Source organism: Sprattus sprattus (assembly GCF_963457725.1).
Source record: "Sprattus sprattus genome assembly, chromosome: 19".
NCBI lineage: Eukaryota > Metazoa > Chordata > Actinopteri > Clupeiformes > Clupeidae > Sprattus > Sprattus sprattus.
In genome coordinates, this window is record NC_137917.1 from 20,423,494 (window position 1) to 20,433,727 (window position 10,234).

At 42.1% G+C, this 10,234-nt stretch overlaps 1 protein-coding gene across 1 annotated transcript; it reads right to left on the minus strand.

Moving 5' to 3' along the window:
• Window positions 1–1,099: 1,099 nt before the first annotated feature.
• etfb (electron transfer flavoprotein subunit beta) lies at window positions 1,100–10,234 on the minus strand. Its single transcript, XM_080857692.1, has 7 exons — window positions 10,103–10,234; window positions 6,930–7,088; window positions 4,860–5,018; window positions 4,046–4,108; window positions 2,898–3,056; window positions 2,385–2,598; window positions 1,100–1,848 (listed from the first exon to the last, which is right to left on the minus strand). Exons 1-6 carry the CDS (start codon window positions 10,154–10,156, stop codon window positions 2,428–2,430), a joined length of 765 nt encoding a protein of 254 aa, XP_080713818.1. The 5' UTR covers window positions 10,157–10,234; the 3' UTR covers window positions 1,100–1,848; window positions 2,385–2,427.

The following is a 10,234-nucleotide window of genomic DNA, read 5'->3' on the forward strand; positions in this document are numbered from 1 at the left end:
GTGTCATATTTGCAGATCACAAGCTGCTTGTCTAACCTCATGTCCTCTTTCTCCTTAGCGCACTGCTTGAGGAGGTAATGTGATTAAATGTGCGCATTATTTCTGAACGTTTATGTCATTAACAGGCACAAAAGACAATCTTCACAGGACTCCAAGCCTTCAAGACAAATAGAACACGGACTGATGAGAACCTTATTCATTTTTGAAACATTTTAAATTCCTGGTATCACTGGTTATTAATCTCCATTTCACATTCTTTGGTAAAAAAATAAGCTTGTTAACGAGAAACTAAATACTCTTGGATTAGTTCAATTAATCCTTATTTTAATAGCAGCAGCTCTTCTCTACAGAGTACATGCATTGATATACACAGAACCTGGCACCTTGATATATTATTTTTTTTTTGAGAACATTTAATTGAGAAATTATTGTATTATCATTGTGTTTCAAGCCTATCATTACTCTTCCTCAAATTGTATCTCTTCCTTGTTCCTCTTACTGTCTTCTTCACCTTCCAGCACCACAGAACCCAATATTAGCGTGACCCTTTTTTCTTCAGTTCCTTTCCCCGTTACTATTCATTTTGTCTTTCCTTTTCTTTCTGTTGACCTGCTGCTTCCATCCACTGCTTTTAGAAGACTAAGCTGAGGAGGTACAGTCTTATTACCTACTACTAATATTCCTCACACAGTGTCCTGCGGTAGAATTCCAGGTAAGGTGCAGTAGGGTGGCCTGGCAGTCCATAGTACCCGGCCACCCTGCTGCACCTTACCTGAAATTCTACCCCAGGACACAGTATGAGGAATGTGCACCGTAACATAATGAGGACTTGCTGCCAGTCTATCAGCAGCTCCTTGCTGACAGGGTTGCGATGACAAAGGAGGCCTTGATAAGTTAATATGGTAGACAGTCAAGCAGTTGTTTTATAGAGATAACCAGCAAAACATTCCTTTGATAAACCTGGGGTTTGACACAAAACTTAACCCGAAACAGACATTTCTTACCAACCAAATCAAAACCAAAAGAGAGGATCTCAACCCTCCTCCATCCTATATATTATGTGACCACAGAGCCATCTAGTAAAGGACAGTAAAAGTGATAAGGAAAAACAGATCTTTATTGTTCTGGATGGGTTCTGTACAATGAGAGAACAGTTAGAGGCGCTTACGGTTACATGTTTTTTTTTTCTTCCTTTCTTAAATCCTTCTATCACTCATCTCTTTGCTGAGAGACACAATCTAGTCAAGACTGCCATGTGCATGTAGATGCTTAACAACAAGATACACTTTACATAAACTGACAAGACACCAGTATAATGCCGCTCTCAGAAGCTCCAGCCATGCACTGTATCCCACTGGGCCCACATGAAACAGGTCATTTAATATGGAAACTACATACAGTAGCTTACACTACGAACTTAACCCGTGAGATGATCATAACAGGTTTGAACATTCAAACTATGTATTTACTCATAACAGTAGATTTACAGGTCAGGCACCAAATGAGAGGGGAATAGCTGGATCAATACATGATATCTGCGCGAGAGAGAGCACGGCCTCTTAATCCATAAACTCATACACACAGTAATAGTGCATTACCTGGTAGAAAAGCAGCTTTATTTATACAAAGAAATAAAACACCCTTGACAAAAAGGCAGTCTTCAAGGAGACGGGATCTCTCGGCCACTTTTTAAAATAGCTCACGTCTGCTGCAGAAGGACAGAGGCGGAGACACAAGCAGAGAGAGGCAGGTGGGTGGTGGAACACTGGCCATGGGGGTGGAGCCAGGCAGATTTGGTGACATCACACCCAACTTCAGAAGAATCCGTCCTGGTTCCACAGTGGAAAACTTGAGAAGGGGAGAGAGAAGGGGGGCGAGATTAACCCTCCAGAGGTACTGGGTAGGGACCTTAATGTAGCAAACCTTTCTTTAATATGTAGATCCTATTCATTGGCATGATGAAAGGGCATCAGATGACTTACATTTATTTCAATAGACCTTGACGTGAAACAAAACTGCCGTTTTCTGACATGCAAATGCTCCTAGCGGACATGATTAAGGTAATCAAACGTATAGGTGAATGCCATCACAAATTCAAACAATGGGACAAGTTCTCCAGGAGGACCGCCAATGGTCAACTCTAACACTAACAGCTCTTAGAGCTTGTGAGTCTGTGATGCTGTATCTGTGCCATCTCATGGAAGCAAACATAGTGGAGCAGTTACATTCCTGCACTTCTTTTTTTCCTTTTCTATGTTGTTTTTCTTTTTCTTATGTAAAGTAGTATTCATTGTTACACCAGGTTTTTATTGCTCTTAGCTTGACAGTTCTCAGCTTTTGAGATAAGCGTCTGCTAAATGACTGAAAGGTAATCAGTGTCTCACCCCCTTCAATGCGTCTCCACGCTCACGTCTGGTCCTGCAGCGTCTATATGTTGCCCGCGTCCTTGAGTTTGGCTACCAGGTCGTCCACGGTCTCCACCTTCACCCCCGCTAGCCTCTGAGGGGGGTCGTCTACGCTCACGGTCTCGATGCGCGACGTCAGGTCCACCCCGAGGTCTGCAGGCTTCACATTGGCTATCTTCTTCTTCTTGGCTTTCTGGAACAGGACAAGCAGAGTGGGAGTGAGGAAACAGCATGAGAGAGTGATGGCATCGGCTATGTTGTTCTTAAAGTCTCCCACACAATGCAAAGTGCATCAAACTCTAGCTGACCTGTGTGATGACATATGTGAAATTGATAATGAAGTAGAGAAAGAGGAAGATTGGGAGGATAGGTTACAAGAAAAAACTATGAGGAAGTGCATGGGATTGAGAAAAACAGGGTTCAAATGTGCAGTGAGAGTGGGAGAAATAATAAGGGAGAGAAAATAAGAGCAAGGGGGTGAAAGCACAATACCATGATGTTGGGCAGGGTGGCGTATCTGGGTGTGTTGAGACGCAGGTCTGCTGTGACCACGGCTGGCATGTTGATTTGAATGGTCTCCAGCCCACCGTCAATCTCTCTCACTATCGTGATCTTATCGCCCTCTATTTTGACTTCTGAGGCGAATGTTCCCTGTAAAAGAAGAAAGCGGGATTCAGAGACGGCAGCGACATCCGTCTGTGTGACTTGGAAAAGGCTGGGATTTTTCTATAGTCCAGGATAACGTGTCAATTAAGGAGGAATGTGCCTGGATTTCGTGCAGGCAAAAAAGGAAAGGGAGCTAATAGTCAGCCTTTTGTCATGTTGAGCATGTAAGATGGAGACACTGGGAGAAAACTAGGAGAAGAGAGAGAATTTACACAATAGGGAGACAGACTGAAAGAACCGGTACAGGCCAAAAGACCTCAATAGCAAAGAATAGCTTTCATATCAGAATCAAAATCAACTCAAAGTCTATCTCAGGGACAGAGAGAGAGAGAGAGAGAGAGGGAGGGAAAGAGACAGAAAGAAAGAAACAGACAGAGAGAGAGAGCCACTCACAGAGAGAGACACTCAGAGAGAGAGAGAGAGAGAGAGACCACAAAAGCAATTCAAAGTCACCTTTCCAATCAGGCATTAAGAAAGCATTAGGATAGACAAGCACATCCATCCCAGAGGGGCCATGAAATTTAACCACTGAGCTGATCATGCACTACAAGTTTGCTTATGATGACCTCTAGTGGTGAGAATCGGTTACACCCCCCGTCTGTCAAAGGTGACTTTGGCTGACTTTGCCCTATGATTTTGGCACAGCTCTGTTTCTGGTGCTGGCTGAATCGAACTGGTCTCGTCTCACTCTGATAACACGAACTACTGGCAAACAATACACCGACATAACACGCTGTGCAGCAACAATACAGAGGCAGTCAGAAGACAATTGCAACAAACAAGCAAGACAAGTGTGAACCACCTCCAAGCGAGATCAAAAGCAAAAAAATTCTCAAAACAGAAGAGCAAAACAAGGCCCACATCAGTACATTCAGGGCGAGAGTCTTTCCAGAATCTATTATTTATGAGATAGACTCGAGGAAACAGCAGAGTGTGGAGCAAAGGTCATTCAGGATAAGATAAGGCACACAGACCTGAGGCCAGTCTAGCAGGGCTGCGGTCATCTGGCCAGTCTGGTTGCAGTCATCATCGATGGCCTGTGAGTGAACACACACAAACACACATAAGAAACACAAATATGGGCTTACGAGTAAACAAGTGGCAGAGTCAGGCATTACTCTGACAAAACATGGCAGTACGAGAAACCCTAGCTTACTGCAGTCATTCCCGCTCACACTTGAAGTGCTTGTTAAATCTCACTTTAAGGGCTGTCTTGATGGGCTGACTTGCTTTAAAGTGCAAGCTCCTTGGTGCCGGAGCGTGCAGTGAATTTGGGGAGATTAATGATACTAATCAGGCCATTGAGGGGCCTTCTCCCTGGTTGAAATTAGCATAATCCCCATAAGCCTGTTTAATTTGCCTCCGACTGTACTTCATTGACGGGCAGATGCTGAGAGCGAGCGATAGAGAGGGGGGGGAACAGAAGACTCGAGTGAAACAAACATACAAACTCACACACACACAAAAAAACACTTGAGGACGCTGGGGCTGAGAAACTTAAAAGGACGACTGAGACAGAGCATAAGCACTGTTTAGGGCCTGCTGGGGCTAGAGGCAAATACTGTCAGTGTACAAAGTAATGAATGAAAAAAAAAAAAAAAAAAAAAGACAACAAACCAAATAGAACCAAACTAATACAAATCGAATAACTCAATATCAGCCTGCACAATCTGAACATTTTGAGCACATACAGTAGAACACAGCTGGGAATGATGGAGATCCATGCACTTAAAGCGTGGTTGTTTGATTTGCTTACGTCCTATGATAGAAGTGATTTGTAGTTCAGACCTGTTTTCCAAGGATGACGAGCTTCGCCTCCTCCTTCTTGGCGAGTGCTGCCATGATCTTGGAGACCTGCAGGGGGCCCAGCGTCTCGTATTCCTTGCCAGTAACCTCGACGTGGATGCCTCGGTCTGCTCCCATGGCCAATGCTGTGCGAATGGTCTCCTGCAGATAGGAAACGAGAGGGACGCATTCTGTTTATGGTGGCTTCATAAGCACAGATAGGAGCTTGATGAACATTCCAAAGACATGCAAACGATGACGCCGGTCTGATTTTCAAGACTGGGTTTGCTGCTCAGTACGTTGGTGAGTAATGACGGCTAATGAGAGCTGTTGTTTGCCAGAAAAGAAAACTAAACACTTCTCAAACTCAAAACCACTCCTAATAACAATGACAACAGATGTGAACCACCAACCACCAAGTACATGATCTCCTTATTCTCCTAAGTATGATGACACTGATAGCTAAACCAGAGTATACATACAGACAGGTCCACACATCTCTCCAGGTACATGATCGCTTCACTCTGTCATTCTCCTAAATATGGCGACACTGACAGCTAACACACAGAGCACAGGTCCACAGGTTATTAGATTGCTCACACCAGGCCTGTCGTGCAAACCTCTACAACACCTACACACCACAGCTCTGTTATTTTATCGTTTATATTGTCTAGTTGTAACGGCCTCAGGCCATGACAAAAACCTCCTCAACCTACTCAACAGCTGATTCTACCCAACTTTACTGACGGTCTCCTCTCCGGTCATCATGGAGACCATTGGTTGGTTTTCTAGAGGCAGTCACAGGAAAATTCCCCTCAAAGTTCCACCATTAAAAAAACAACAACCCCACTGTTTAGTTTTTTGGGGTGGAAGAAAGCAAGAAAATTAGTTTTATGATGGATGCTCTAGTGAACTACCGAGTCAGCAAGATTCAGGCACTGCATCTTACTGCGACAGCATAGTCTAGGCTCTGTAGGAGATGAAAAAGTCCACTGACACAGTATCCAAAATGGCAGAGATGGGGATACGGTAACTGGCAACGCAGAGATAAAAAGCTGAAACAACAGTAAAAGTAGTAAATAAATAATCACCCATGGAGGCGCACACATACATCATACTGGCTCAAATGGTTTGATAATTGTTTAGACAACAATACATTCGATTTGCTGCCCAAACAAATGAGCTTGAGCATCCACATCAAGGTTAAAAAATTTAATTAAAAAAAAACTGAAATTCTCAAGTGCTCTGGATGGATAAATGGCTGTATCTGAATACATGCCTCTGGATTCTCCCAAACGTCCAGATTTCAAACTCAGTCTTGCTCAAATGATGCAGACTATCTAGCTCTAGACAGACCTGTCATCCTATTACAGATAAACCAGCCAGGCCTGAAGATTTAATGAAATATTCAATCAACTAGATGCCTGTGTTAAAGGGCTTCCTGGTCGAGTCAGTGAAATGAAAAAGGAACTGATGAATGATGAAGGCTTGTTCCTGCTGGTCAGATGTAGGCCCGAAACAATGTAACTCGTGTTCAATGTTTACATGCAAGTAGTTTTTTTTGATGATGTAATAACAACAATAATGAGTTGGAAATGAAGGTAAAAATGCACCGTCATGATTGTCAGTGGAACAAATCCAGTTTCTATTACCAGACAGCTAGGATGACTGTGCACCGCAATATCTTTGGCCAGCTTCCAGAGAAGGGTCAGTTGGAATCATAAATACATTTCATTTAAAGCTTTGACCAGTAAAATGTGTCCATGACATTTGCTGAGAAAGAGAAAAGCATGTATCTTAAGATTACAATTATGCTTAACTACTTGTCACAGCTTGCTGAACTTGACTAAACTAAAATTGTTCAAATAAAACCGCTGCAAGATTGCTGTTGAGAGGGGTGGGGGGTTGGCAGCACATGGAACCGCGTGCCATCCAAGAGAACACTGCGTCTTGCCAACAAAAGCAAGTAGCCTCTCTAAAATAGGAGCACAAGGTCGAAAACACAAAGCGCCAAGCACGACAAAGGCTACCGAGGCTTCTCTGTGGTCCAAGATGAGTGGGCAGTTTACTCACCATAACTTGCTGTGGGCCACAGCTGACCACCACCACTTCTTTGATCAGCTTCTTCTCCCTGAGCTTGACGGCCTCCTCGACGGCGATCTCACAGAAGGGGTTCATGGAGTGCTTCACGCCATCTGTCACCACTCCACTGCGGTCTGGCCTCACACGAATCTGGGACAGGAAGAAAATGTTTGTGTATCAGTGGTGTATGGAAAGCCAACAGAAAGAAGTCTCTCAGTGAGGGCACTGAGGTCACTGTAGCTAAACGTTTATCAAGGAGTAAGCTCTTTCTGGATCTCAGGAGTCTCTTTCTTGTTTGCATTTTTGTGGCCAATGGTTTATAGTTCCAATGGAAAGGTATTATACATTTGGTGCCTAATTCAGTAGTATTTGAACAATCTGTGCACATATCCTTCTAGTCAAGTGGAGGATAGGTGTCTGAAACGCCCCTTCTCCCTCCAGTCAAGCTTGACTGATAAGGGCAGATTTGGGGTCTTGCACCATAGTCGGTCGACGGCCAGCCATACACAGTAGTCCAGGCAAAATAGCGTTTTACGACAGACTAATTGTAATAGAATTTTTTTCAGCATAGATCATTTCTATGAGGTGTCCAGAACAACATACTAAAAGTCCTAAGAAATCCAAGTTGAGGAAATATGTTTAATTCTCATCAATCTGTATGAGGGGCCGTTTAGGACATAACTATTGAGACACTCTCACACACATACCTATGAAACACTCTTACACTCACTATTGAAACGCTCACACACTCACTACTGAAACACTCACACATACATACAGACTCGTCTGAAACACTTACACATACATATGAGAAACACACACGCATACATACATACCTCTGTGGCATACACATACATATGAAATGCTTATACGTATACAAGTGAAACATTTATACGTATCTATCTGAAACACTCATGCATGCACACATACCTATGAAATACTCTTACATTCACTATTGAAACGCTCTCACCGTCACTACTGAAATTACTGGTGTGAATACATGTGAAACGCTTGCACATCCTCATGTAAGAGCATACATACATATAACTGAAAAACGTATACGTACACATTTGAAACAATTACAAATATGTGCATGCATGAGTGTTTCAGATAGATACGTATAAATGTTTCACTTGTATACGTATAAGCATTTCATATGTATGTGTATATGCCACAGAGGTATGTATGCGTGTGTGTTTCTCATATGTATGTGTAAGTGTTTCAGACGAGTATGTATGTATGTGTGAGTGTTTCAGTAATGAGTGTGTGAGCGTTTCAATAGTGAGTGTAAGAGTGTTTCATAGGTATGTGTGTGAGAGTGTCTCAATAGTTATGTCCTAAACGGCCCCTCATAAATCTGAGATGTGTGCTAATAATGCATGGTAAAAATATGCCTCAAAAAATTTTTTTTTTCCTTTACTCCTATCAAAATGAAACTTTACACAATGAAAGTACCCATGAAAAGTAACATTTGTTGTATTACAAGTTTCTTTTGAAATTAATTTGAATATGCACATGAGCTCCACACTTATTGAATATGTCCATAGGCAGAAACACCATTCATATGTATGACAAATACATCGGCCAAATCTTCATCCTATCATCCTACTGCCAATGGGAGATGGCAATGTTGCTTTTAGACTGGCCTCTAACCTGAAAACTGCCTGGCTTGGTAGTACCTGCCAGGGGTATGGTGTTTCTGACTATGCAATCAGGACATATTCAATAAGTGTGACGCTCATGTGCATATTCAAATTCATTTCAAAAGAAACTTGTAATACAAAAAAAGTTACTTTTTATGTATACTTTTACTATGTAAAGTTTTACTGTGGTAGGAGTAAAGGAAAAAATTAAGCCCATTGGGTGTATTTTGGGCATATTCGATTAGTGTATAGCTCATTTGCATATTCAAATTCATTTTCAAAGAAACTTGTAATACAAAAAATGTAAATGTTCATGGGTACTTTCATTGTGTAAAGTTTTATTTTGATAGGAGTAAAGGAAAAAAAAAATGTTTTGAGGTGTATTTTTGCCATGCATTATTAGCACACATCTCAGATTGATGAGAATTAAACATATTTCCTCAACTTGGATTTCTTAGGACTTTTAGTATGTTGTTCTGGACACCTCATAGAAATGATCTATGCTGAAAAAAATTCTATTACAATTAATTCCATTTTTGGCTCCAAAATGGGCTATTTTGCCTGGACTACAGCCACAGCCAGCTGGGAGGAGAATTGACAGGACCTATCCGGCCATGCCCGGTGACAGCTGGAGCGTGTAGCCAACTTGTTACCAGACACGAGAGCGAGTACAACTTAAACTTCAATCAATACGTTTGACGAGATGTACAAACACTCGAAATCCAAAAGATATATCTGAGCAGAAATATAACAGTACAGCATAGAGCACTTTGTCGAGTCATTTTATAAAGTACACTACATGCTCTCTGCGCGAGGAGGCGAAGCGTCCGCCCACAACTGCCACATGCAATTCACCAAATGAAAGTTGTCATGAAATACTCTTCCTTGTGACCCTTCTCATGCCCCCATTGTTTACAAAATAAATGTATCACAAACCTTTCTGACAGAGTTAACAGCTACGGTTAACATCGTTTACATTAGTCAGTTTTAGCTTTGGTTACTGATGTAATTTACCGTAACATGCGAAGGTAACGTTGGATAACAAGCTAACCTTAGCTAGCTTGTTGAATGGAACGACAGTCTTATTGCAAAACAGCTGTTGACAGCTAGGATAACGTTAGCTACTTACTAGTAACCTGGTATCAGTAACTACGTCAAATAACCATAGTAGCTACCTGTTTTTAATTATGAATTGACTTAGCAAACACACTTCAAATCCAGAATGCTCTTTTCAAATGATGACCTTGATCTGACTCCCCAGTGCACTCAGCTAACCTCGACAACTCTGTGCAGATGGCTAACAATCTTGCTAACTTTAAGGGGTGACAACCTTGCTTCGATAACTTTGCCACGAAAATATGTGGTCTATCAGTTGCTAAGGCTAGCTGAATATGCTAGCAAACACTTGCCATTCTCGGCAATAAGGTTAACGCACAATACGTTACCAGAAAGCGTTTGAAGTTAGACAAAAGCATGATACAAGCATTATTCTCTGTGTTTACGGGAAAGGTAGTATGGTACCTTAACAGCATAGTCAATGACTCGTTTAACTCCGACAAGCACCCGAGAAGACATTGTCGAGACCCCTGTTTAATTAATGTAGGGTATCTACCGTCCCAGGAATACTTGAGTTGCAGGCGAGCTTGCGGAAGG